General features: G+C 46.1%; 1 protein-coding gene across 15 annotated transcripts in view; it reads right to left on the bottom strand.

The window, feature by feature from the left end:
* The window catches only part of LOC109884542 (ankyrin-3), a 196,756-nt gene that overhangs the window by 72,481 nt on the left and 96,303 nt on the right, over positions 1 to 27,972 (bottom strand). For 8 of the 15 annotated variants that reach the window (XM_031820225.1, XM_031820226.1, XM_031820223.1 and 5 more), the window contains exons 18-25: positions 18,413 to 18,610; positions 17,057 to 17,155; positions 12,693 to 12,791; positions 12,397 to 12,495; positions 9,844 to 9,939; positions 9,572 to 9,644; positions 9,061 to 9,120; positions 7,918 to 7,953 (exon numbers count right to left, since the gene is read on the bottom strand). In XM_031820225.1, the coding sequence (XP_031676085.1) occupies positions 7,918 to 7,953; positions 9,061 to 9,120; positions 9,572 to 9,644; positions 9,844 to 9,939; positions 12,397 to 12,495; positions 12,693 to 12,791; positions 17,057 to 17,155; positions 18,413 to 18,610 (760 nt within the window). The remainder of the gene's footprint in view (positions 1 to 7,917; positions 7,954 to 9,060; positions 9,121 to 9,571; positions 9,645 to 9,843; positions 9,940 to 12,396; positions 12,496 to 12,692; positions 12,792 to 17,056; positions 17,156 to 18,412; positions 18,611 to 27,972) is intronic. The other 7 variants (XM_031820221.1, XM_031820222.1, XM_031820220.1 and 4 more) reach the window with 2 other exon arrangements.

The following is a 27,972-nucleotide window of genomic DNA, read 5'->3' as shown; positions in this document are numbered from 1 at the left end:
CATTCCACCGGAGATAAAGCAGAGTTCATCGCCCCCCTGCTGATCTACAGCAACCCTTCCCCCATTCCTCCAACCTCACCCCTCCTCCCCTGTTCCGCCAACCTCCCCATGCATCTCTCCCTCTCCTCTCCCTCCTCTCCCTCCTCTCCCTCACCTCTCCTCCCCTCCCCCTCTCCTCCCCCTCCTCCCCCTCCTCTCCCTCTCCTCTCCTCTCCCTCACCTCCCCCTCTCCTCTCCTCCCCCTCTCCTTCCCCTCCTCTTCCCCTCCTCTCCCTCTCCTCCCCCTCTTCTCTCCCTCTCCTCTCCTCTCCCTCCTCTCCCTCTCCTCCCCCTCTTCTCTCCCTCTCCCTCTCCCTCTCCTCCCCTGCCCTCTCTAACTGCAGAAACACACAACAAAACTTGACAGACCTCATCTGGTGACATTCCTCACAAGAATGTCCATTCAAGTATTACCCCCCCCTCCCCTCTCTCGCACTCTCCTCTCCTCCCCTCTCTCTCCCTCTCTCCTGCCACCCCTCCTCTCTCCCTCCCTCCACCCTCTCTCTCCCTCTCTCCTAATCACACCAGAAAACCTACTCCACCCTCTCTGTCCTAATCACACTAGAACACCTACTCCACCCTCTCTGTCCTAATCACACCAGAACACCTACTCCACCCTCTCTGTCCTAATCACACCAGAACACCTACTCCACCCTCTCTGTCCTAATCACACCAGAACACCTACTCCACCCTCTCTGTCCTAATCACACCAGAACACCTACTCCACCCTCTCTGTCCTAATCACACCAGAAAACCTACTCCACCCTCTCTGTCCTAATCACACCAGAACAACTACTCCACCCTCTCTGTCCTAATCACACCAGAACACCTACTCCACCCTCTCTGTCCTAATCACACCAGAACATCTACTCCACCCTCTCTGTCCTAATCACACCAGAACAACTACTCAGACCAGGACAGGACTAGATCAGACCAGGACAGGACTGACGGTCCAGGACAGGACTAGATCAGACCAGGAAAGGACTAGATCAGACCAGGACAGGACTACATCAGACCAGGACAGGACTACATCAGACCAGGACAGGACTAGATCAGACCAGGACAGGAATGACGGTCCAGGACAGGACTAGATCAGACCAGGAAAGGATTGGATCAGACCAGGACAGGAGTAGATCAGACCAGGACCAGATCAAACCAGGACAAGACTAGATCAGACCAGGACAGGACCAGATCAGACCAGGACAGGACAGGACAAGATCAGACCAGGACAGGACCAGATCAGGACAGGACTAGATCAGACCGGGACAGGACTAGATCAGACCAGGAAAGGACTGGATCAGACCAGGACAGGACTGAGGGTCCAGGACAGGATTAGTTCAGAACAGGACAGGACTAGATCAGACCAGGACAGGACAAGATCAGACCAGGACAGGACTAGATCAGACCAGGACAGGACTAGATCAGACCAGGACAGGACTGAGGGTCCAGGACCAGGACAAGACCCACCGCCAGGAAATCTAGCCATGTCTGTCTACAGACCAGAGGGGGGGGGGAACTTATGTAACGTGGTCAGAAGACTACAGTAACCTATGTAATGTGGTCAGGAAACTACAGTAACCTATGTAACGTGGTCAGTAGACTAGAGTAACGTGGTCAGTAGACTACAGTAACCTATGTAATGTGGTCAGGAAACTACAGTAACCTATGTAACGTGGTCAGTAGACTACAGTAACGTGGTCAGTAGACTAGAGTAACGTGGTCAGTAGACTACAGTAACCTATGTAATGTGGTCAGGAAACTACAGTAACCTATGTAACGTGGTCAGTAGACTACAGTAACGTGGTCAGTAGACTAGAGTAACCTATGTAACGTGGTCAGTAGTCTACAGTAACCTATGTAACGTGGTCAGTAGTCTACAGTAACCTATGTAACGTGGTCAGTAGACTACAGTAACCTATGTAATGTGGTCAGTAGATTACAGTAACCTATGTAACGTGGTCAGTAGATTACAGTAACCTATGTAATGTGGTCAGGAAACTACAGTAACATGGTCAGTAGACTACAGTAACCTATGTAACGTGGTCAGTAGTCTACAGTAACCTATGTAACGTGGTCAGTAGTCTACAGTAACCTATGTAACGTGGTCAGTAGATTACAGTAACCTATGTAATGTGGTCAGTAGACTAGAGTAACGTGGTCAGTAGACTACAGTAACCTATGTAACGTGGTCAGTAGATTACAGTAACCTATGTAACGTGGTCAGTAGACTACAGTAACCTATGTAACGTGGTCAGTAGATTACAGTAACCTATGTAACGTGGTCAGTAGACTACAGTAACCTATGTAACGTGGTCAGTAGATTACAGTAACCTATGTAACGTGGTCAGTAGATTACAGTAACCTATGTAACGTGGTCAGTAGTCTACAGTAACCTATGTAACGTGGTCAGTAGTCTACAGTAACCTATGTAACGTGGTCAGTAGACTACAGTAACCTATGTAATGTGGTCAGTAGATTACAGTAACCTATGTAACGTGGTCAGTAGATTACAGTAACCTATGTAATGTGGTCAGGAAACTACAGTAACATGGTCAGTAGACTACAGTAACCTATGTAACGTGGTCAGTAGTCTACAGTAACCTATGTAACGTGGTCAGTAGTCTACAGTAACCTATGTAACGTGGTCAGTAGTCTACAGTAACCTATGTAACGTGGTCAGTAGTCTACAGTAACCTATGTAACGTGGTCAGTAGTCTACAGTAACCTATGTAACGTGGTCAGTAGATTACAGTAACCTATGTAACGTGGTCAGTAGACTACAGTAACCTATGTAACGTGGTCAGTAGATTACAGTAACCTATGTAACGTGGTCAGTAGACTACAGTAACCTATGTAACGTGGTCAGTAGATTACAGTAACCTATGTAACGTGGTCAGTAGACTACAGTAACCTATGTAATGTGGTCAGTAGACTACAGTAACCTATGTAACGTGGTCAGTAGATTACAGTAACCTATGTAACGTGGTCAGTAGACTAGAGTAACCTATGTAATGTGGTCAGTAGACTACAGTAACGTGGTCAGTAGACTACAGTAACCTATGTAATGTGGTCAGTAGACTACAGTAACCTATGTAATGTGGTCAGTAGACTACAGTAACCTATGTAATGTGGTCAGTAGACTAGAGTAACGTGGTCAGTAGACTACAGTAACCTATGTAAGGTGGTCAGTAGACTAGAGCAACTTGGTCAGTAGTCTACAGTAACGTGGTCAGTAGACTACAGTAACGTGGTCAGTAGACTACAGTAACCTATGTAACGTGGTCAGTAGACTACAGTAACCTATGTAATGTGGTCAGTAGACTACAGTAACCTATGTAATGTGGTCAGTAGACTACAGTAACCTATGTAATGTGGTTAGTAGACTACAGTAACGTGGTCAGTAGACTACAGTAACCTATGTAACGTGGTCAGTAGACTACAGTAACATGGTCAGTAGACTACAGTAAACTATATAACATGGTCAGTAGACTACAGTAAACTATATAACGTGGTCAGTAGACTACAGTAACCTATGTAATGTGGTCAGTAGACTACAGTAACCTATGTAATGTGGTCAGTAGACTACAGTAACGTGGTCAGTAGATTACAGTAACCTATGTAACATGGTCAGTAGACTACAGTAACCTATGTAACGTGGTCAGTAGTCTACAGTAACCTATGTAACGTGGTCAGTAGTCTACAGTAACCTATGTAACGTGGTCAGTAGACTACAGTAACCTATGTAACGTGGTCAGTAGTCTACAGTAACCTATGTAACGTGGTCAGTAGATTACAGTAACCTATGTAACGTGGTCAGTAGACTAGAGTAACGTGGTCAGTAGACTACAGTAACCTATGTAACGTGGTCAGTAGATTACAGTAACCTATGTAACGTGGTCAGTAGACTAGAGTAACGTGGTCAGTAGTCTACAGTAACGTGGTCAGTAGACTACAGTAACGTGGTCAGTAGACTACAGTAACGTGGTCAGTAGTCTACAGTAACCTATGTAACGTGGTCAGTAGATTACAGTAACCTATGTAACGTGGTCAGTAGACTAGAGTAACCTATGTAATGTGGTCAGTAGACTACAGTAACCTATGTAATGTGGTCAGTAGACTACAGTAACGTGGTCAGTAGACTACAGTAACCTATGTAACGTGGTCAGTAGACTACAGTAACATGGTCAGTAGACTACAGTAACCTATGTAACGTGGTCAGTAGACTACAGTAACGTGGTCAGTAGACTACAGTAACCTATGTAACGTGGTCAGTAGACTACAGTAACGTGGTCAGTAGATTACAGTCAGTAGACTACAGTAACCTCTGTAACATGGTCAGTAGACTACAGTCAGTAGACTACAGTAACCTATGTAACGTGGTCAGTAGACTACAGTAACCTCTGTAACATGGTCAGTAGACTACAGTCAGTAGACTACAGTAACCTATGTAATGTGGTCAGTAGACTAGAGTAACGTGGTCAGTAGACTACAGTACCTATGTAACGTGGTCAGTAGTCTACAGTAACGTGGTCAGTAGTCTACAGTAACGTGGTCAGTAGACTACAGTAACCTATGTAACGTGGTCAGTAGACTACAGTAACCTATGTAATGTGGTCAGTAGACTACAGTAACCTATGTAACGTGGTCAGTAGACTACAGTAACCTATGTAACGTGGTCAGTAGACTACAGTAACCTATGTAACGTGGTCAGTAGTCTACAGTAACCTATGTAATGTGGTCAGTAGACTACAGTAACCTATGTAACGTGGTCAGTAGACTACAGTAACGTGGTCAGTAGTCAACAGTAACCTATGTAACATGGTCAGTAGACTACAGTAACCTATGTAACGTGGTCAGTAGACTACAGTAACCTATGTAACGTGGTCAGTAGTCTACAGTAACCTATGTAACGTGGTCAGTAGACTACAGTAACCTATGTAACGTGGTCAGTAGACTACAGTAACGTGGTCAGTAGACTACAGTAACCTATGTAACGTGGTCAGTAGTCTACAGTAACCTATGTAACGTGGTCAGTAGACTACAGTAACCTATGTAACGTGGTCAGTAGACTACAGTAACCTATGTAACGTGGTCAGTAGACTACAGTAACCTATGTAACGTGGTCAGTAGACTACAGTAACGTGGTCAGTAGACTACAGTAACCTATGTAACGTGGTCAGTAGACTACAGTAACGTGGTCAGTAGATTACAGTCAGTAGACTACAGTAACCTCTAACATGGTCAGTAGACTACAGTCAGTAGACTACAGTAACCTATGTAACGTGGTCAGTAGACTACAGCAACGTGGTCAGTAGACTACAGTAACCTATGTAACGTGGTCAGTAGACTACAGTAACGTGGTCAGTAGATTACAGTCAGTAGACTACAGTAACCTATGTAACGTGGTCAGTAGACTACAGTAACCTATGTAACGTGGTCAGTAGACTACAGTAACATGGTCAGTAGACTACAGTCAGTAGACTACAGTAACCTATGTAACGTGGTCAGTAGACTACAGTAACCTCTGTAACATGGTCAGTAGACTACAGTCAGTAGACTACAGTAACCTATGTAATGTGGTCAGTAGACTAGAGTAACGTGGTCAGTAGACTACAGTAACCTATGTAACGTGGTCAGTAGACTAGAGTAACGTGGTCAGTAGACTAGAGTAACGTGGTCAGTAGTCTACAGTCAGGACAGTGGTATGGTAGGGAGACTGGGACAGTCAGCTGTAGAGTCAGGACAGTGGTATGGTAGGGAGACTGTCAGCTGTAGAGTCAGGACAGTGGTATGGTAGTGAGACAGTCAGCTGTAGAGTCAGGACAGTGGTATGGTAGGGAGACAGTCAGCTGTAGAGTCAGGACAGTGGTATGGTAGGGAGACAGTCAGCTGTAGAGTCAGGACAGTGGTATGGTAGGGAGACAGTCAGCTGTAGAGTCAGGACAGTGGTATGGTAGGGAGACAGTCAGCTGTAGAGTCAGGACAGTGGTATGGTAGGGAGACAGTCAGCTGTAGAGTCAGGACAGTGGTATGGTAGGGAGACAGTCAGCTGTAGAGTCAGGACAGTGGTATGGTAGGGAGACTGTCAGCTGTAGAGTCAGGACAGTGGTATGGTAGGGAGACTGGGACAGTCAGCTGTAGAGTCAGGACAGTGGTATGGTAGGGAGACTGTCAGCTGTAGAGTCAGGACAGTGGTATGGTAGTGAGACAGTCAGCTGTAGAGTCAGGACAGTGGTATGGTAGGGAGACAGTCAGCTGTAGAGTCAGGACAGTGGTATGGTAGGGAGACAGTCAGCTGTAGAGTCAGGACAGTGGTATGGTAGGGAGACAGTCAGCTGTAGAGTCAGGACAGTGGTATGGTAGGGAGACAGTCAGCTGTAGAGTCAGGACAGTGGTATGGTAGGGAGACTGGGACAGTCAGCTGTAGAGTCAGGACAGTGGTATGGTAGGGAACTGGGACAGTCAGCTGTAGAGTCAGGACAGTGGTATGGTAGGGAGACTGGGACAGTCAGCTGTAGAGTCAGGACAGTGGTATGGTAGGGAGACTGGGACAGTCAGCTGGAGAGTCAGGACAGTGGTATGGTAGGGAGACTGGGACAGTCAGCTGTAGAGTCAGGACAGTAGTATGGTAGTGAGACAGTCAGCTGTAGAGTCAGGACAGTGGTATGGTAGTGAGACTGGGACAGTCAGCTGTAGAGTCAGGACAGTGGTATGGTAGGGAGACTGGGACAGTCAGCTGTAGAGTCAGGACAGTGGTATGGTAGGGAGACTGGGACAGTCAGCTGGAGAGTCAGGACAGTGGTATGGTAGGGAGACTGGGACAGTCAGCTGTAGAGTCAGGACAGTAGTATGGTAGTGAGACAGTCAGCTGTAGAGTCAGGACAGTGGTATGGTAGTGAGACAGTCAGCTGTAGAGTCAGGACAGTGGTATGGTAGGGAGACTGGGACAGTCAGCTGTAGAGTCAGGACAGTGGTATGGTAGTGAGACTGGGACAGTCAGCTGTAGAGTCAGGACAGTGGTGTGGTAGTGAGACTGGGACAGTCAGCTGGACAGTCGGCTCCTGCAGTAGGGCAGTAGGACCATTACTATTACTCTCCTCTCATGGATGGGACAAGAGGAAGGAAATCACAGTATTCATACATGCTATTGGCTAATAACTGGCTGTTGGTCTGAACTTTCTATTGGCTAATAACTGGCTGTTGGTCAGAACTAGACCTTTCTATTGGCTAATAACTGGTTGTTGGTCTGAACTAGACCTTTCTATTGGCTAATAACTGGCTGTTGGTCAGAACTAGACCTTTCTATTGGCTAATAACTGGATCTTGGTCAGAACTAGACCTTTCTATTGGCTAATAACTGGCTGTTGGTCTGAACTAGACCTTTCTATTGGCTAATACCTGGATGTTGGTCTGAACTAGACCTTTCTATTGGCTAATAACTGTCTGTTGGTCTGAACTAGACATTTCTATTGGCTAATAACTGGCTGTTGGTCTGAACTAGACATTTCTATTGGCTAATAACTGGCTGTTGGTCTGAACTAGACATTTCTATTGGCTAATACCTGGCTAGGGGTCAAGGCCACGTGAAACACACAGATACACGACACCTGGAGGGAAACCTTAACAGTGTTGAGGAAATGACAGATCTATGTTTAGCATGTTGCAGTGTGTTACGGTGACACACAGCCGTTAATACGATGATATCTCAGTACCACGGTCAGTCAGCTGTAACTACACACCAAACTATCAAGTTACAGCAGAGATACATTTACAGCCAGTTAAATCTGTCCACTTCACTCTATATTAGAAAACATTTAAACACAAACACCATTAGTTTGTGTTTAGTATCATTAATGTAAAGTCAAAGTCTGCACTTACGACAGTAGCTCTCATAGACACACTGAAATTCCATCTCTGTTAAAACAAAGACGATTTCAGGGAGTAAGGTATGTTATAAATGTCAACTCTCTAACTCTCTCTCTCTCTCTCTCTCTCTCTCTCTCTCTCTCTCTCTCTCTCTCTCTCTCTCTCTCTCTCTCTCTCTCTCTCTCTCTCTCTCTCTCTCTCTCTCACTCTCACTCTCACTCTCACTCTCACTCTCACTCTCACTCTCACTCTGTCTCTGTCTCTGTCTCTCTGTCTCTCTCTCTCTCTCTCTCTCTCTCTCTCTCTCTCTCTCTCTCACTCTCTCTCTCTCTCTCTCACTCTCACTCTCACTGTCTCTCTGTCTCTCTGTCTCTCTCTCTCTCTCTCTCTCTCTCACTCTCTCTCTCTGTGTCTCTCTGTGTCTCTCTGTGTCTCTCTGTGTCTCTCTGTGTCTCTCTGTGTCTCTCTGTGTCTCTCTCTCTCTCTCTGTGTCTCTGTCTCTCTCTGTGTCTCTGTCTCTCTCTGTGTCCATCTCTCTCTCTGTGTGTCTCTCTCTCGCTGTGTCTCTCTCTCTCTCTGTGTCTATCTCTCTCTCTGTGTGTCTCTCTCTCTCTGTGTCTCACTCCCTCTCTGTGTCTCACTCTCTCTCTGTGTCTCTCACTCTCTCTGTGTCTCTCACTCTCTCTCTGTGTCTCTCTCTCTCTCTCTGTGTCTCTCACTCTCTCTCTGTGTCTCTCACTCTCTCTCTGTGTCTCTCTCTCTCTCTCTCGTAAATGTCAACACTGCTAGAAACAAAAGCAGTGTTGAATAAATGTTGAGCAACAGAGCCAGAGAGAACAGAATCGGTCTCTCTCTCTCTCTTGAGAAGGTCAGATTCTACAGAAAAGCTGAAGGAGAACCTCTGGAGACCGAGTGAAAGAAAATACAACTTAGTCAACAGAGAATGGATGAAAAGATCACATTCAAGTTCTCCAAGTTCAACCCAGATAAAGGCATCTTCCATGGATACAAAAGCTTAAAATACAGAGTCCATGACAACACACCAAGCGTGAGACGATATCTGGTTAGTCTGAGATGAACTGAGACGAAAGAAAAGACCAGAGGGAGCTCAAACATCTGCTGAAAAATGAAGAAAAAGTAAAAAGGTGAAAGTACCTTCTTCAACATCAGATAAATAGTCTTCATTGAGCATTTCAGGTACATTGGCTTTACCAACTGTGTAAATTGAACGAGTAAAGTGTTTAAAAATCATAGAAAAATTATAAAGCATTAAAATACATAAATCTAAACCATATCTTACGTTGATTTATCATACGGATATGATCAGGTTATTAAAACATAACTCCTACATCTGTCACTGGCTATGATCAGGTTATTAAAACATAACTCCTACATCTGTCACTGGCTATGATCAGGTTATTAAAACATAACTCTTGCATCTGTCACTGGATATGATCAGGTTATTAAGACATAACTCCTGCATCTGTCACTGGATATGATCAGGTTATTAAGACATAACTCCTGCATCTCTCACTGGATATGATCAGGTTATTAAGACATAACTCCTACATCTGTCACTGGATATGATCAGGTTATTAAGACATAACTCCTGCATCTCTCACTGGATATGATCAGGTTATTAAGACATAACTCCTACATCTCTTACCCTCATCATCTGACATGTCCAGAACCTCATTCATGGTTTCTGGAACGTTCATCTTATGTTTCTCGGTCACCGTCTAGAAAGGGAACAAACATTCGAATGAGTCGTTAACAAACAAAGAACGGTATTTTACATGTGGATAACTGTAAGACAACAGATACGTATTTAGATATGCAGGCTACTGTATTTCTCATGGTGTTTTTAGAAGGTTTTAGTTAACACAGTTCAGCTGTTTCATACACTAACTTAGTAAGAACAGTATCTCCTGGTCTCACCAGAGTGGTCTGTGTTTCCTCAGTGACGACCTTCAGAGTATCCACTACAGAGATGTACCCCAGCCTCCTGGCTATGGACAGGGCTGTGTTACCATTCTGTTAAAGACAGTCAGATATTACTATTACTGTGACCCCTAACCCTTGACCCCTAACCCAGCCTCCTGGACAGGGCTGTGCTACCATTCTGTTAAAGACAGTCAGATATTACTATTACTGTGACCCCTAACCTCTAACCCAGCCTCCTGGCTATGGACAGGGCTGTGTTACCATTTTGTTAAAGACAGTCAGATATTACTAATACTGTGACCCCTAACCCCGCCTCCTGGACAGGGCTGTGTTACCATTCTGTTAAAGACAGTCAGATATTACTATTACTGTGACCCCTAACCCTTGACCCCTAACCCAGCCTCCTGGACAGGGCTGTGTTACCATTCTGTTAAAGACAGTCAGATATTACTATTACTGTGACCCCTAACCCTTGACCCCTAACCCAGCCTCCTGGACAGGGCTGTGCTACCATTCTGTTAAAGACAGTCAGATATTACTATTACTGTGACCCCTAACCCTTGACCCCTAACCCAGCCTCCTGGACAGGGCTGTGCTACCATTCTGTTAAAGACAGTCAGATATTACTATTACTGTGACCCCTAACCTCTAACCCAGCCTCCTGGCTATGGACAGGGCTGTGTTACCATTTTGTTAAAGACAGTCAGATATTACTAATACTGTGACCCCTAACCCCGCCTCCTGGACAGGGCTGTGTTACCATTCTGTTAAAGACAGTCAGATATTACTATTACTGTGACCCCTAACCCTTGACCCCTAACCCAGCCTCCTGGACAGGGCTGTGTTACCATTCTGTTAAAGACAGTCAGATATTACTATTACTGTGACCCCTAACCCTTGACCCCTAACCCAGCCTCCTGGACAGGGCTGTGCTACCATTCTGTTAAAGACAGTCAGATATTTACTATTACTGTGACCCCTAACCTCTAACCCAGCCTCCTGGCTATGGACAGGGCTGTGTTACCATTTTGTTAAAGACAGTCAGATATTACTAATACTGTGACCCCTAACCCCGCCTCCTGGACAGGGCTGTGTTACCATTCTGTTAAAGACAGTCAGATATTACTATTACTGTGACCCCTAACCCTTGACCCCTAACCCCGCCTCCTGGACAGGGCTGTGTTACCATTCTGTTAAAGACAGTCAGATATTACTATTACTGTGACCCCTAACCCTTGACCCCTAACCCAGCCTCCTGGACAGGGCTGTGTTACCATTCTGTTAAAGACAATCAGATATTACTATTACTGTGACCCCTAACCTCTAACCCAGCCTATTACTGTGTTACTATTCAAATCAAATCAAATTTTATTTGTCACATACACATGGTTAGCAGATGTTAATGCGAGTGTAGCGAAATGCTTGTGCTTCTAGTTCCGACAATGCAGTAATAACCAACAAGTAATCTAACTAACAATTCCAAAACTACTGTCTTATACACAGTGTAAGGGGATAAAGAATATGTACATAAGGATATATGAATGAGTGATGGTACAGAGCAGCATAGGCAAGATACAGTAGATGGTATCGAGTACAGTATATACATATGAGATGAGTATGTAAACAAAGTGGCATAGTTAAAGTGGCTAGTGATACATGTATTACATAAGGATGCAGTCGATGATATAGAGTACAGTATATACGTATGTATATGAGATGAATAATGTAGGGTAAGTAACATTATATAAGGTAGCATTGTTTAAAGTGGCTAGTGATATATTTACATCATTTCCCATCAATTCCCATTATTAAAGTGGCTGGAGTTGAGTCAGTGTGTTGGCAGCAGCCACTCAATGTTAGTGGTGGCTGTTTAACAGTCTGATGGCCTTGAGATAGAAGCTGTTTTTCAGTCTCTCGGTCCCCTCTCGGTTCTGTTAGGCTATGGACAGGGCTGTGTTACCATTCTGTTAAAGACAGTCAGATATTACTATTACTGTGACCCCTAACCCCTAACCCATCCTCATGTGTCAGTATCTACTGTTTATACTACCAAAGACAATAGATGGAACACTGTGTGTTTGTGATGTGACTGTTATAGTGCTTGCTAATGACAGCCTACTGTGTATGAGATAGTGTTGGTGACTGTGTATTTCACTGTGCAGTCCCAGCTGTGGGGGCACTGGGTAATGGCAATGTCTCCCAGAATCCTGTGCTCACCACAGTCAGCTCGTTTGGGGAGAGTCTATGCTGCAGCAGGAGTGTGTGTTCTCACCAAGGTGAGTTGGTTGGGAGAGGCTCTGTGCTGCAGCAGGTGTGTGTGTTCTCACCAAGGTGAGTTGGTTGGGAGAGGCTCTGTGCTGCAGCAGGTGTGTGTGTTCTCACCAAGGTGAGTTGGTTGGGAGAGGCTCTGTGAGGCAGCAGGTGTGTGTGTTCTCACCAAGGTGAGTTGGTTGGGAGAGGCTCTGTGCTGCAGCAGGTGTGTGTGTTCTCACCAAGGTGAGTTGGTTGGGAGAGGCTCTGTGCTGCAGCAGGTGTGTGTGTTCTCACCACAGTGACTTGGTTGGGAGAGGCTCCGTGCTGCAGCAGTAGGTTGATGATGTGGGTGTGGCCTTGCTGGGCCGCCTGATGGAGGGGGGTGTATCCGTTCTGAAGGGGGAGGAGGAGAGGTCAGACACACCTCTTTAATGAAACATACCAACACATACCCACTCCAACACCCACACCTACAACCATCAACATCTACTGTATATAGAAATGTTAAATCTGGAGGGGAGCCTAACCTGTGACCCCTGACCCCTATCCCATAAATCAAACATTAACATCTATATAGAGGGGAGCCTAACCTTGGTTTTGGCGTTGATCTTGGCCTGGTTCTTTAGCAGGAAGTTGACCATCTTCACGTTTCCATAGTGACACGCCACATGCAGCGGAGTGTATCCCATCTAGGGAAACAGAAATCAAGTGTTATGCCTGGTGTGACCACTAGTGTATCCCGTCTAGGGAAACAGAAATCAAGTGTTATGCCTGATGTGACCACTAGTGTATCCCATCTAGGGAAACAGAAATCAAGTGTTATGCCTGGTGTGACTACTAGTGTATTCCGTCTAGGGAAACAGAAATCAAGTGTTATGCCTGGTGTGACCACTAGTGTATCCCATCTAGGGAAACAGAAATCAAGTGTTATGCCTGGTGTGACCACTAGTGTATCCCATCTAGGGAAACAGAAATCAAGTGTTATGCCTGGTGTGACCACTAGTGTATCCCATCTAGGGAAACAGAAATCAAGTGTTATGCCTGATGTGACCACTAGTGTATCCCATCTAGGGAAACAGAAACAGAAATCAAGTGGTATGCCTGGTGTGACCACTAGTGTATCCCGTCTAGGGAAACAGAAATCTAGTTTTATGCCTGATGTGACCACTAGTGTATCCCATCTAGGGAAACAGAAATCAAGTGTTATGCCTGGTGTGACCACTAGTGTATCCCATCTAGGGAAACAGAAATCAAGTGTTATGCCTGGTGTGACCACTAGTGTATCCCGTCTAGGGAAACAGAAATCAAGTGTTATGCCTGATGTGACCACTAGTGTATCCCATCTAGGGAAACAGAAATCAAGTGTTATGCCTGGTGTGACCACTAGTGTATCCCGTCTAGGGAAACAGAAATCAAGTGTTATGCCTGATGTGACCACTAGTGTATCCCATCTAGGGAAACAGAAATCAAGTGTTATGCCTGATGTGACCACTAGTGTATCCCGTCTAGGGAAACAGAAACAGAAATCAAGTGTTATGCCTGATGTGACCACCAGTGTATCCCGTCTAGGGAAACAGAAACAGAAATCAAGTGGTATGCCTGGGAAGCCACTTCTAAAGCTACATTCACAATCATGTTCAATGGTTTCAGGAGACATTCTAAAACCTTCAAGCATGTTGATTCAAACAACTGTTTGATGCGTGCTGATAGACCTAGATTATAGCAGAATGGATACGGCATTTAGTGAGTTAATGTTGTTGTAGTGTTATAGTCAGGTCTGTATGTAGATAGCAGAGCTTGTTAGAGTTGTCGTGTTTCAGTGTTGTAGTGTACTGTTGTAGTGTACTGTTGAAGTTTTTCAGTGTTATAGTGTACTGTTGAAGTGTACTGTTGTAGTGTACTGTTGTAGTGTTTCAGTGTTGAAGTGTACTGTTGTAGTGTACTGTTGTAGTGTTGTAGTGTTTCAGTGTTATAGTGTACTGTTGAAGTGTACTGTGATGTAGTGTACTGTTGTAGTGTTTCAGTGTTGTAGTGTTGTAGTGTTTCAGTGTTGTACTGTTGTAGTGTTTCAGTGTTGTAGTGTTTCAGTGTTGTAGTGTTTCAGTGTTGTAGTGTTGAAGTGTTTCAGTGTTGTAGTGTTGTAGTGTTTCAGTGTTGTAGTGTTGTAGTGTTTCAGTGTTGTAGTATTGTAGTGTTTCAGTGTTGTAGTGTTGTAGTGATTCAGTGTTGTAGTGTTTCAGTGTTGTAGTGTTTCAGTGTTGTAGTGTTTCCAGTGTTGTAGTGATTCAGTGTTGTAGTGATTCAGTGTTGTAGTGTTTCAGTGTTGTAGTGATTCAGTGTTGTAGTGTTGTAGTGTTTCAGTGTTGTATTGTAGTGTTGTATTGTAGTGTTGTACAGTTGTAGTGTTTCAGTGTTGTAGTGTTGTAGTGTTGTATTGTAGTGTTGTAGTGTAGTGTTTCAGTGTTGTAGTGGTTCAGTGTAGTAGTGTTTCAGTGTTGTATTGTAGTGTTGTAGTGTTGTAGTGTTTCAGTGTTGTATTGTAGTGTTGTACAGTTGTAGTGTTGTAGTGTTGTACAGTTGTAGTGTTTCAGTGTTTCAGTGTTGTAGTGTTTCAGTGTAGTAGTGTTTCAGTGTTGTAGTGTTTCAGTGTAGTAGTGTTTCAGTGTTGTAGTGTTTCAGTGTAGTAGTGTTGTATTGTAGTGTTTCAGTGTAGTAGTGATTCAGTGTTGTAGTGATTCAGTGTTGTAGTGATTCAGTGTTGTAGTGATTCAGTGTTGTAGTGATTCAGTGTTGTAGTGATTCAGTGTTGTAGTGATTCAGTGTTGTAGTGATTCAGTGTTGTAGTGATTCAGTGTTGTAGTGTTGTATTGTTGTGATTCAGTGTAGTAGTGATTCAGTGTAGTAGTGATTCAGTGTAGTAGTGATTCAGTGTAGTAGTGATTCAGTGTTGTAGTGATTCAGTGTTGTAGTGATTCAGTGTAGTAGTGATTCAGTGTTATAGTGATTCAGTGTTGTAGTGATTCAGTGTTGTAGTGTTGTATTGTAGTGAATCAGTGTAGTAGTGTTTCAGTGTTGTAGTGATTCAGTGTTGTAGTGATTCAGTGTTGTAGTGATTCAGTGTAGTAGTGATTCAGTGTTGTAGTGATTCAGTGTTGTAGTGTTTCAGTGTTGTAGTGATTCAGTGTTGTAGTGATTCAGTGTTGTAGTGATTCAGTGTTGTAGTGTTTCAGTGTTGTAGTGATTCAGTGTTGTAGTGATTCAGTGTTGTAGTGATTCAGTGTTGTAGTGATTCAGTGTTGTAGTGATTCAGTGTTGTAGTGATTCAGTGTAGTAGTGATTCAGTGTTATAGTGATTCAGTGTTGTAGTGTTGTATTGTAGTGAATCAGTGTAGTAGTGTTTCAGTGTTGTAGTGATTCAGTGTTGTAGTAAATCAGTGTTTCAGAATAACGTTGTAGAGTTTCAGCGTAGTACTGTAGTGTTGTAGAGTAGTGTTGTAGTGTAGTAGTGAATTTAAAAAATACATTTTTATTTAAACTTTATTTAACTAGGCAAGTCAGTTAAGAACAACTTCTTATTTACAATGAAGGCCTAGGAACAGTGGCCTCTCTCTCGTCTCTCTGGTCCTTATCTCTCATCTCTCTGGGGTCTCCCTGGGTTTCTAGACCTTCTGGTTCTCTCTCCTCTCTGGGTTTCTAGTAATCCTGGTCTCTCCTCTCTGGGTTTCTAGTACTCCTGGTCTCTCCTCTCTGGGTTTCTAGTCCTCCTGGTCTCTCTTCTGGGTTTCTAGTCCTCCTGGTCTCTTTCTGGGTTTCTAGTCCTCCTGGTCTCTCTCTGGGTTTCTAGACCTTCTGGTCTCTCTCTGGGTTTCTAGTCCCTCTGGTCCCTCTCTGGGTTTCTAGTCCTCCTGGTCTCTCTCTGAGTTTCTAGTCCTCCTGGTCTCTCTCTGGGTTTCTAGACCTTCTGGTCTCTCTCTGGGTTTCTAGTCCCTCTGGTCCCTCTCTGGGTTTCTAGTCCTCCTGGTCTCTCCTCTCTGGGTTTGTAGACCTCCTGGTCTCTCCCTCTGGGTTTCTAGACCTTCTGGTCTCTCTCTCCTCTCTGGGTATCTAGTCCTCCTGGTCTCTTTCTGGGTTTCTAGTCCTCCTGGTCTCTCCTCTCTGGGTTTCTAGACCTTCTGGTCTCTCCTCTCTGGGTTTGTAGTCCTTCTGGTCTCTCTCTCTGGGTTTCTAGTCCTCCTGGTCTCTCTATGGGCTTATAGTCCTCCTGGTCTCTCTCTGGTTTCTAGTCCTCCTGGTCTCTCCTCTCTGGGTTTCTAGTCCTCCTGGTCTCTCCTCTCTGGGTTTGTAGACCTTCTGGTCTCTCTCTCTGAGTTTCTAGTCCTCCTGGTCTCTCTCTGGGTTTCTAGACCTTCTGGTCTCTCTCTGGGTTTCTAGTCCCTCTGGTCCCTCTCTGGGTTTCTAGTCCCTCTGGTCCCTCTCTGGGTTTCTAGTCCCCCTGGTCTCTCTCTCTGGGTTTCTAGTCCCCCTGGTCTCTCCTCTCTGAGTTTCTAGTCCTCCTGGTCTCTCCTCTCTGGGTTTCTAGACCTTCTGGTCTCTCCCTCTGGGTTTCTAGTCCCCCTGGTCTCTCTCTGGGTTTCTAGTCCTCCTGGTCTCTCTCTGGGTTTCTAGTCCCTCTCTGGGTTTCTAGTCCTCCTGGTCTCTCTCTGGGTTTCTAGTCCTGGTCTCTCTCTGGGTTTCTAGACCTTCTGGTCTCTCTCTCTGGGTTTCTAGTCCCCCTGGTCTCTCTCTGGGTTTCTAGTCCTCCTGGTCTCTCTCTGGGTTTCTAGTCCCTCTCTGGGTTTCTAGACCTTCTGCTCTCTCTGTTGTGTTTCTCAATGAGTGTTCTGCAGTGAGGTTTCAGGACGGACCAGCCTACACGGGTGTCGGACCAGAGTTGAACATGTGTACGTGTGCGTACCTTAGTCTCTGGGTCAACAGTGGCCCCCTGGTTAACCAGCACCTCAGCTACGTTGACCTTGTCGTCCTGAGCTGCCAGGTGGAGAGGAGTCAGACCACTCTGAGAGGAGAGGACACAGGACAGGACATAACACATTACAACACAGGACAGGACACAGGACAGGACATACCACATTAGAACACAGGACAGGACATACCACATTAGAACACAGGTTAGGACATACCACATTAGAACACATGACAGGACATACAACATTAGAAGACAGGATAGGACATACCACATTAGAACACAGGACAGGACATACCACATTAGAACACAGGACATACCACATTAGAACACAGGACATACCACATTAGAACACAGGACATACCACATTAGAACACAGGACAGGACATACCACATTAGAACACAGGACATACCACATTAGAACATAGGACATACCACATTAGAACACAGGACAGGACATACCACATTAGAACACAGGACATACCATATTAGAACATAGGACATACCACATTAGAACACAGGACAGGACATACCATATTAGAACACAGGATAGGACATACCACATTAGAACACAGGACAGGACATACCCCATTAGAACACAGGACAGGACACAACACATTAGAACACAGGACAGGACATACCACATTAGAACACAGGACAGGACATACCCCATTAGAACACATGACAGGACATACCACATTAGAACATAGGACAAGACATACCCCATTAGAACACAGGACAGGACATACCACATTAGAACACAGGACAGGACATACCACATTAGAACACAGGACATACCACATTAGAACACAGGACATACCACATTAGAACACAGGACAGGACATACCACATTAGAACACAGGACAGGACACAACACATTAGAACACAGGACAGGACATACCACATTAGAACACAGGACAGGACATACCCCATTAGAACACATGACAGGACATACCACATTAGAACATAGGACAGGACATACCCCATTAGAACACAGGACAGGACATACCACATTAGAACACAGGACAGGACATACCACATTAGAACACAGGACATACCACATTAGAACACAGGACATACCACATTAGAACACAGGACAGGACATACCACATTAGAACACAGGACATACCATATTAGAACATAGGACATACCACATTAGAACACAGGACAGGACATACCACATTAGAACATAGGACATACCACATTAGAACACAGGACAGGACATACCACATTAGAACACAGGACAGGACATACCACATTAGAACACAGGACATACCACATTAGAACACATGACAGGACATACCACATTACAACTCAGGACAACCCTAACACCTGACCCCTAACCCCCACCTTGTTGCCCAAGCTGATGGTGGCTTCCCTGGCCAGTAGCAGGGTAACAATGTCTACGTTGCCCTCCTGAGAGGCCAGGTGCAGCGGTGTGATGCCCTGACGTGTCATAGCGTTGGTGTCGGCTCCGTACTCCAGCAGCGTCGTGGCAATCTCCATCTGGTTCTTCTTAGCCGCGATGTGGAGTGGAGTATAGCCATTCTACACCACAGACAGAACATATTACAACACAGAGGAGGGTACCCATTCTACACCACAGACAGAACATTACACCACAGAGGAGGGTACCCATTCTACACCACAGACAGAACATCATCTATCATCCAGGGAATATACAGTCATCTATCATCCAGGGAATATACAGTCATCTATCATCCAGGTAATATACAGTCATCTATCAACCAGGTAATATACAGTCATCTATCATCCAAGTAATATACAGTCATCCAGGTAATATATCATCCAGGTAATAGACAGTCATCTACCATCCAGGTAATATATCATCCAGGTAATATAGAGTCAGTGAACAGTGGTTATGCTGTTTCAGATCAGTGAGTCGTGGTTCTGCTGTTTCAGATCAGTGAGTCGTGGTCCTGCTGTTTCAGATCAGTGACTCGTGGTCCTGCTGTTTCAGATCAGTGAGTCGTGGTTCTGCTGTTTCAGATCAGTGAGTCGTGGTCCTGCTGTTTCAGATCAGTGAGTCGTGGTCCTGCTGTATTAGATCAGTGAGCTGTGATTCTGTCACGGCTCCCTCCGGTACTGTTGCCCCCATGTCCATTGGTGCTGTGAGTACCTATGTGTTGTCTCAGCCTGTGCTGTGTGTTATTGTTCCCTATGTGTTGTCTCAGCCTGTGTTGTGTTATTGTTCCCTATGTGTTGTCTCAGCCTGTGTTGTGTTATTGTTCCCTATGTGTTGTCTCAGCCTGTGCTGTGTGTTATTGTTCCCTATGTGTTGTCTCAGCCTGTGTTGTGTGTTATTGTTCCCTATGTGTTGTTTCAGCCTGAGCTGTGTGTTATTGTTCCCTATGTGTTGTCTCAGCCTGTGCTGTGTGTTATTGTTCCCTATGTGTTGTCTCAGCCTGTGTTGTGTGTTATTGTTCCCTATGTGTTGTCTCAGCCTGTGCTGTGTGTTATTGTTCCCTATGTGTTGTCTCAGCCTGTGCTGTGTGTTATTGTTCCCTATGTGTTGTCTCAGCCTGTGTTGTGTTATTGTTCCCTATGTGTTGTCTCAGCCTGTGCTGTGTGTTATTGTTCCCTATGTGTTGTCTCAGCCTGTGCTGTGTGTTATTGTTCCCTATGTGTTGTCTCAGCCTGTGCTGTGTGTTATTGTTCCCTATGTGTTGTCTCAGCCTGTGCTGTGTGTTATTGTTCCCTATGTGTTGTCTCAGACTGTGCTGTGTGTTATTGTTCCCTATGTGTTGTCTCAGCCTGTGCTGTGTGTTATTGTACCCTATGTGTTGTCTCAGCCTGTGCTGTGTGTTATTGTTCCCTATGTGTTGTCTCAGCCTGTGTTGTGTTATTGTTCCCTATGTGTTGTCTCAGCCTGTGCTGTGTGTTATTGTACCCTATGTGTTGTCTCAGCCTGTGCTGTGTGTTATTGTTCCCTATGTGTTGTCTCAGCCTGTGTTGTGTTATTGTTCCCTATGTGTTGTCTCAGCCTGTGCTGTGTGTTATTGTTCCCTATGTGTTGTCTCAGCCTGTGCTGTGTGTTATTGTACCCTATGTGTTGTCTCAGCCTGTGCTGTGTGTTATTGTTCCCTATGTGTTGTCTCACATTCTGATACTGGTGTGTTAGTGGTCTGATACTGGTGTGGTAGTGGTCTGATACTGGTGTGTTAGTGGTCTGATACTGGTGTGGTAGTGATATGATACTGGTGTGGTAGTGGTCTGATACTGGTGTGTTAGTGGTCTGATACTGGTGTGGTAGTGGTCTGATACTGGTGTGTTAGTGGTCTGATACTGGTGTGGTAGTGGTCTGATGCTGGTGTGGTAGTGGTCTGATACTGGTGTGGTAGTGATATGATACTGGTGTGGTAGTGATATGATACTGGTGTGGTAGTGGTCTGATACTGGTGTGGTAATGGTCTGATACTGGTGTGGTAGTGGTATGATACTGGTGTGTTAGTGGTCTGATACTGGTGTGGTAGTGATATGATACTGGTGTGGTAGTGGTCTGATACTGGTGTGGTAGTGGTCTGATACTGGTGTGGTAGTGGTCTGATACTGGTGTGCTAATGGTCTGATACGGGTGTGGTAGTTGTATGATACTGGTGTGGTAGTGGTCTGATACTGGTGTGGTAGTGGTCTGATACTGGTGTGGTAGTGGTCTGATACTGGTGTGCTAATGGTCTGATACTGGTGTGGTAGTGGTATGATACTGGTGTGGTAATGGTCTGATACTGGTGTGGTAATGGTCTGATACTGGTGTGGTAGTGGTATGATACTGGTGTGGTAGTGGTCTGATACTGGTGTGGTAGTGGTATGATACTGGTGTGGTAGTGGTCTGATACTGGTGTGGTAATGGTATAATACTGGTGTGTTAGTGGTCTGATACTGGTGTGGTAGTGGTACGATACTGGTGTGGTAGTGGTCTGATACTGGTGTGGTAGTGGTATGATACTGGTGTGGTAGTGGTCTGATACTGGTGTGCTAATGGTCTGATACTGGTGTGGTAGTGGTATGATACTGGTGTGGTAATGGTCTGATACTGGTGTGGTAATGGTCTGATACTGGTGTGGTAGTTGTCTGACACTCGTGTGGTAGTGGTCTGATACTGCTGTGATAGTGGTCTGATGCTGGTGTGGTAGTGGTCTGATACTGGTGTGGTAGTGGTCTGATACTGGTGTGGTAGTGGTCTGATACTGGTGTGGTAATGGTCTGATGCTGGTGTGGTAGTGGTCTGGTATGACACTTGTGTGGTCTGGTCTGATACTGCTGTGGTAGTGGTCTGATACTGGTGTGGTAGTGGTCTGATACTGGTGTGGTAGTGGTCTGATACTGGTGTGGTAGTGATGCGGTAGTGGTCTGATACTGGTGTGGAAGTGGTCTGATGCTGGTGTGGTAGTGGTCTGATACTGGTGTGGTAGTGGTCTGATACTGGTGTGGTAGTGGTATGATACTGGTGTGGTAGTGGTCTGATACTGGTGTGGTAGTGGTCTGATACTGGTGTGCTAATGGTCTGATACTGGTGTGGTAGTGGTATGATACTGGTGTGGTAATGGTCTGATACTGGTGTGGTAATGGTCTGATACTGGTGTGGTAGTTGTCTGACACTCGTGTGGTAGTGGTCTGATACTGCTGTGGTAATGGTATAATACTGGTGTGTTAGTGGTCTGATACTGGTGTGGTAGTGGTCTGATACTGGTGTGGTAGTGGTCTGATACTGGTGTGGTAATGGTCTGATGCTGGTGTGGTAGTGGTCTGGTATGACACTTGTGTGGTCTGGTCTGATACTGCTGTGGTAGTGGTCTGATACTGGTGTGGTAGTGGTCTGATACTGGTGTGGTAGTGGTCTGATACTGGTGTGGTAGTGATGCGGTAGTGGTCTGATACTGGTGTGGAAGTGGTCTGATGCTGGTGTGGTAGTGGTCTGATACTGGTGTGGTAGTGGTCTGATACTGGTGTGGTAGTGGTATGATACTGGTGTGGTAGTGGTCTGATACTGGTGTGGTAGTGGTCTGATACTGGTGTGGTAGTGGTATGATACTGGTGTGGTAATGGTCTGATACTGGTGTGGTAATGGTCTGATACTGGTGTGGTAATGGTCTGATACTGGTGTGGTAGTGGTATGATACTGGTGTGGTAGTGGTCTGATACTGGTGTGGTAGTGGTCTGATGCTGGTGTGGTAGTGGTCTGGTATGACACTTGTGTGGTCTGGTCTGATACTGCTGTGGTAGTGGTCTGATACTGGTGTGGTAGTGGTATGATACTGGTGTGGTAATGGTCTGATACTGGTGTGGTAATGGTCTGATACTGGTGTGGTAGTGGTATGATACTGGTGTGGTAGTGGTATGATACTGGTGTGGTAATGGTATAATACTGGTGTGTTAGTGGTCTGATACTGGTGTGGTAGTGGTCTGATACTGGTGTGCTAATGGTCTGATACTGGTGTGGTAGTGGTATGATACTGGTGTGGTAATGGTCTGATACTGGTGTGGTAATGGTATAATACTGGTGTGTTAGTGGTCTGATACTGGTGTGGTAGTGGTATGATACTGGTGTGGTAGTGGTCTGATACTGGTGTGGTAGTGGTATGATACTGGTGTGGTAGTGGTCTGATACTGGTGTGCTAATGGTCTGATACTGGTGTTGTAGTGGTATGATACTGGTGTGGTAATGGTCTGATACTGGTGTGGTAATGGTCTGATACTGGTGTGGTAGTTGTCTGACACTCGTGTGGTAGTGGTCTAATACTGCTGTGATAGTGGTCTGATGCTGGTGTGGTAGTGGTCTGATACTGGTGTGGTAGTGGTCTGATACTGGTGTGGTAGTGGTCTGATATTGGTGTGGTAATGGTCTGATGCTGGTGTGGTAGTGGTCTTGTATGGTCTGGTATGACACTTGTGTCAGTTGGTGTGGTAGTGGTCTGATACTGGTGTGGTAGTGGTCTGATACTGGTGTGGTAGTGATGCGGTAGTGGTCTGATACTGGTGTGGTAGTGGTCTGATGCTGGTGTGGTAGTGGTCTGATATTGGTGTGGTAATGGTCTGATGCTGGTGTGGTAGTGGTCTTGTATGGTCTGGTATGACACTTGTGTCAGTTGGTGTGGTAGTGGTCTGATACTGGTGTGGTAGTGGTCTGATACTGGTGTGGTAGTGATGCGGTAGTGGTCTGATACTGGTGTGGTAGTGGTCTGATGCTGGTGTGGTAGTGGTCTGATACTGGTGTGGTAATGGTCTGATACTGGTGTGGTAGTGGTCTGATACTGGTGTGGTAGTGGTCTGATACTGGTGTGGTAGTGGTCTGATACTGGTGTGCTAATGGTCTGATACTGGTGTGGTAGTGGTATGATACTGGTGTGGTAATGGTCTGATACTGGTGTGTTAGTGGTCTGATACTGGTGTGGTAATGGTCTGATACTGGTGTGGTAATGGTCTGATACTGGTGTGGTAGTTGTCTGACACTCGTGTGGTAGTGGTCTAATACTGCTGTGATAGTGGTCTGATGCTGGTGTGGTAGTGGTCTGATACTGGTGTGGTAGTGGTCTGATACTGGTGTGGTAGTGGTCTGATATTGGTGTGGTAATGGTCTGATGCTGGTGTGGTAGTGGTCTTGTATGGTCTGGTATGACACTTGTGTCAGTTGGTGTGGTAGTGGTCTGATACTGGTGTGGTAGTGGTCTGATACTGGTGTGGTAGTGATGCGGTAGTGGTCTGATACTGGTGTGGTAGTGGTCTGATGCTGGTGTGGTAGTGGTCTGATACTGGTGTGGTAATGGTCTGATACTGGTGTGGTAGTGGTATGATACTGGTGTGGTAGTGGTCTGATACTGGTGTGGTAGTGGTCTGATACTGGTGTGCTAATGGTCTGATACTGGTGTGGTAGTGGTATGATACTGGTGTGGTAATGGTCTGATACTGGTGTGGTAATGGTCTGATACTGGTGTGTTAGTGGTCTGATACTGGTGTGGTAATGGTCTGATACTGGTGTGGTAATGGTCTGATACTGGTGTGGTAGTTGTCTGACACTCGTGTGGTAGTGGTCTAATACTGCTGTGATAGTGGTCTGATGCTGGTGTGGTAGTGGTCTGATACTGGTGTGGTAGTGGTCTGATACTGGTGTGGTAGTGGTCTGATACTGGTGTGGTAATGGTCTGATGCTGGTGTGGTAGTGGTCTGGTATGACACTTGTGTGGTCTGGTCTGATACTGGTGTGGTAGTGGTCTGATACTGGTGTGGTAGTGGTCTGATACTGGTGTGGTAGTGATGCGGTAGTGGTCTGATACTGGTGTGGTAGTGGTCTGATGTTGGTGTGGTAGTGGTATGATACTGGTGTGGTAGTGGTCTGATACTGGTGTGGTAGTGGTATGATACTGGTGTGGTAGTGGTCTGATACTGGTGTGCTAATGGTCTGATACTGGTGTGGTAGTGGTATGATACTGGTGTGGTAATGGTCTGATACTGGTGTGGTAATGGTCTGATACTGGTGTGGTAGTTGTCTGACACTCGTGTGGTAGTGGTCTGATACTGCTGTGATAGTGGTCTGATGCTGGTGTGGTAGTGGTCTGATACTGGTGTGGTAGTGGTCTGATACTGGTGTGGTAGTGGTCCGATACTGGTGTGGTAATGGTCTGATGCTGGTGTGGTAGTGGTCTGGTATGACACTTGTGTGGTCTGGTCTGATACTGCTGTGGTAGTGGTCTGATACTGGTGTGGTAGTGGTCTGATACTGGTGTGGTAGTGGTCTGATACTGGTGTGGTAGTGATGCGGTAGTGGTCTGATACTGGTGTGGTAGTGGTCTGATGCTGGTGTGGTAGTGGTCTGATGCTGGTGTGGTAGTGGTCTGGTGCAGGTGTGGTAGTGGTCTGGTCTGATACTGGTGTGGTATTGGTCTGAAACTGGTGTGGTAGTGGTCTGATACTGGTGCGGTCGTGGTCTGATACTGGTGTGGTAGTGGTCTGATACTGGTGTGGTAGTGGTCTGATACTGGTGTGGTAGTGGTCTGGTATGACACTTGTGTGGTCTGGTCTGATACTGCTGTGGTAGTGGTCTGATACTAGTGTGGTAGTGGTCTGATACTGGTGTGGTAGTGGTCTGATACTGGTGTGGTAGTGGTCTGATACTGGTGTGGTAATGGTCTGATGCTGGTGTGGTAGTGGTCTGGTATGACACTTGTGTGGTCTGGTCTGATACTGCTGTGGTAGTGATGCGGTAGTGGTCTGATACTGGTGTGGTAGTGGTCTGATGCTGGTGTGGTAGTGGTCTGATGCTGGTGTGGTAGTGGTCTGGTACAGGTGTGGTAGTGGTCTGGTCTGATACTGGTGTGGTATTGGTCTGATACTGGTGCGGTTTTGGGCTGGTCTGATACTGGTGCGGTAGTGGTCTGAAACTGGTGTGGTAGTGGTCTGATACTGGTGCGGTCGTGGTCTGATACTGGTGTGGTAGTGGTCTGATACTGGTGTGGTAGTGGTCTGATACTGGTGTACTAGTTGTCTGATATTGGTGTTGTAGTGGTCTGATGCTGGTACGGTAGTGGTCTGACGCTGGTGTGGTAGTGGTCTGATACTGGTGTGGTAGTGGTCTGATACTGGTGTACTAGTTGTCTGATATTGGTGTGGTAGTGGTCTGATGCTGGTACGGTAGTGGTCTGACACTGGTGTGGTAGTGGTCTGATACTGGTGTGGTAGTGGTCTGATGCTGGGGTGGTAGTGGTCTGATGCTGGGGTGGTAGTGGTCTGATTCTGGTGTGGTAGTGGTGCGGTAGTGGTCTGGCGCTGGTGTGGTAGTGGGCTAATACTGGTGTGGTAGTGGTCTGATGCTGGTGTGGTAGTGGTTTGATAATGGTCTGGTCTGATACTGGTGTGGTAGTGGTCTGATACTGGTGTGGTAGTGATCTGATACTGGTGTGGTAGTGATGCGGTAGTGGTCTGATACTGGTGTGGTAGTGGTCTGATGCTGGTGTGGTAGTGGTCTGATGCTGGTGTGGTAGTGGTCTGGTACAGGTGTGGTAGTGGTCTGGTCTGATACTGGTGTGGTATTGGTCTGATTTTGGTGCGGTTTTGGGCTGGTCTGATACTGGTGCGGTAGTGGTCTGATACTGGTGTGGTAGTGGTCTGATACTGGTGTGGTAGTGGTCTGGTATGACACTTGTGTGGTCTGGTCTGATACTGCTGTGGTAGTGGTCTGATACTGGTGTGGTAGTGGTCTGATACTGGTGTGGTAGTGGTCTGATACTGGTGCGGTAGTGATGCGGTAGTGGTCTGATACTGGTGTGGTAGTGGTCTGATGCTGGTGTGGTAGTGGTCTGATACTGGTGTGGTAGTGGTCTGATACTGGTGTGGTAGTGGTATGATACTGGTGTGGTAGTGGTCTGATACTGGTGTGGTAGTGGTCTGATACTGGTGTGCTAATGGTCTGATACTGGTGTGGTAGTGGTATGATACTGGTGTGGTAATGGTCTGATACTGGTGTGGTAATGGTCTGATACTGGTGTGGTAGTGGTATGATACTGGTGTGGTAGTGGTATGATACTGGTGTGGTAATGGTATAATACTGGTGTGTTAGTGGTCTGATACTGGTGTGGTAGTGGTATGATACTGGTGTGGTAGTGGTCTGATACTGGTGTGGTAGTGGTATGATACTGGTGTGGTAGTGGTCTGATACTGGTGTGCTAATGGTCTGATACTGGTGTGGTAGTGGTATGATACTGGTGTGGTAATGGTCTGATACTGGTGTGGTAATGGTCTGATACTGGTGTGGTAGTTGTCTGACACTCGTGTGGTAGTGGTCTGATACTGCTGTGATAGTGGTCTGATGCTGGTATGGTAGTGGTCTGATACTGGTGTGGTAGTGGTCTGATACTGGTGTGGTAGTGGTCTGATACTGGTGTGGTAATGGTCTGATGCTGGTGTGGTAGTGGTCTGGTATGACACTTGTGTGGTCTGGTCTGATACTGCTGTGGTAGTGGTCTGATACTGGTGTGGTAGTGGTCTGATACTGGTGTGGTAGTGGTCTGATACTGGTGTGGTAGTGGTGCGGTAGTGGTCTGATACTGGTGTGGTAGTGGTCTGATGCTGGTGTGGTAGTGGTCTGATGCTGGTGTGGTAGTGGTCTGGTGCAGGTGTGGTAGTGGTCTGGTCTGATACTGGTGTGGTATTGGTATTGGTCTGATTTTGGTGCGGTTTTGGGCTGGTCTGATACTGGTGCGGTAGTGGTCTGAAACTGGTGTGGTAGTGGTCTGATACTGGTGTGGTCGTGGTCTGATACTGGTGTGTTAGTGGTCTGATACTGGTGTGGTAGTGGTCTGATACTGGTGTGGTAGTGGTCTGATACTGGTGTGGTAATGGTCTGATGCTGGTGTGGTAGTGGTCTGGTATGACACTTGTGTGGTCTGGTCTGATACTGCTGTGGTAGTGGTCTGATACTGGTGTGGTAGTGGTCTGATACTGGTGTGGTAGTGGTCTGATACTGGTGTGGTAGTGGTATGATACTGGTGTGGTAGTGGTCTGATACTGGTGTGCTAATGGTCTGATACTGGTGTGGTAGTGGTATGATACTGGTGTGGTAATGGTCTGATACTGGTGTGGTAATGGTCTGATACTGGTGTGGTAGTTGTCTGACACTCGTGTGGTAGTGGTCTGATACTGCTGTGATAGTGGTCTGATGCTGGTGTGGTAGTGGTCTGATACTGGTGTGGTAGTGGTCTGATACTGGTGTGGTAGTGGTCTGATACTGGTGTGGTAGTGGTCTGATACTGGTGTGGTAATGGTCTGATGCTGGTGTGGTAGTGGTCTGGTATGACACTTGTGTGGTCTGGTCTGATACTGCTGTGGTAGTGGTCTGATACTGGTGTGGTAGTGGTCTGATACTGGTGTGGTAGTGGTGCGGTAGTGGTCTGATACTG

The sequence above is a fragment of the Oncorhynchus kisutch genome, unplaced genomic scaffold, assembly GCF_002021735.2.
Source record: "Oncorhynchus kisutch isolate 150728-3 unplaced genomic scaffold, Okis_V2 scaffold3147, whole genome shotgun sequence".
Taxonomy (NCBI): domain Eukaryota; kingdom Metazoa; phylum Chordata; class Actinopteri; order Salmoniformes; family Salmonidae; genus Oncorhynchus; species Oncorhynchus kisutch.
This window is presented reverse-complemented; position numbering and strand designations above follow the sequence as displayed.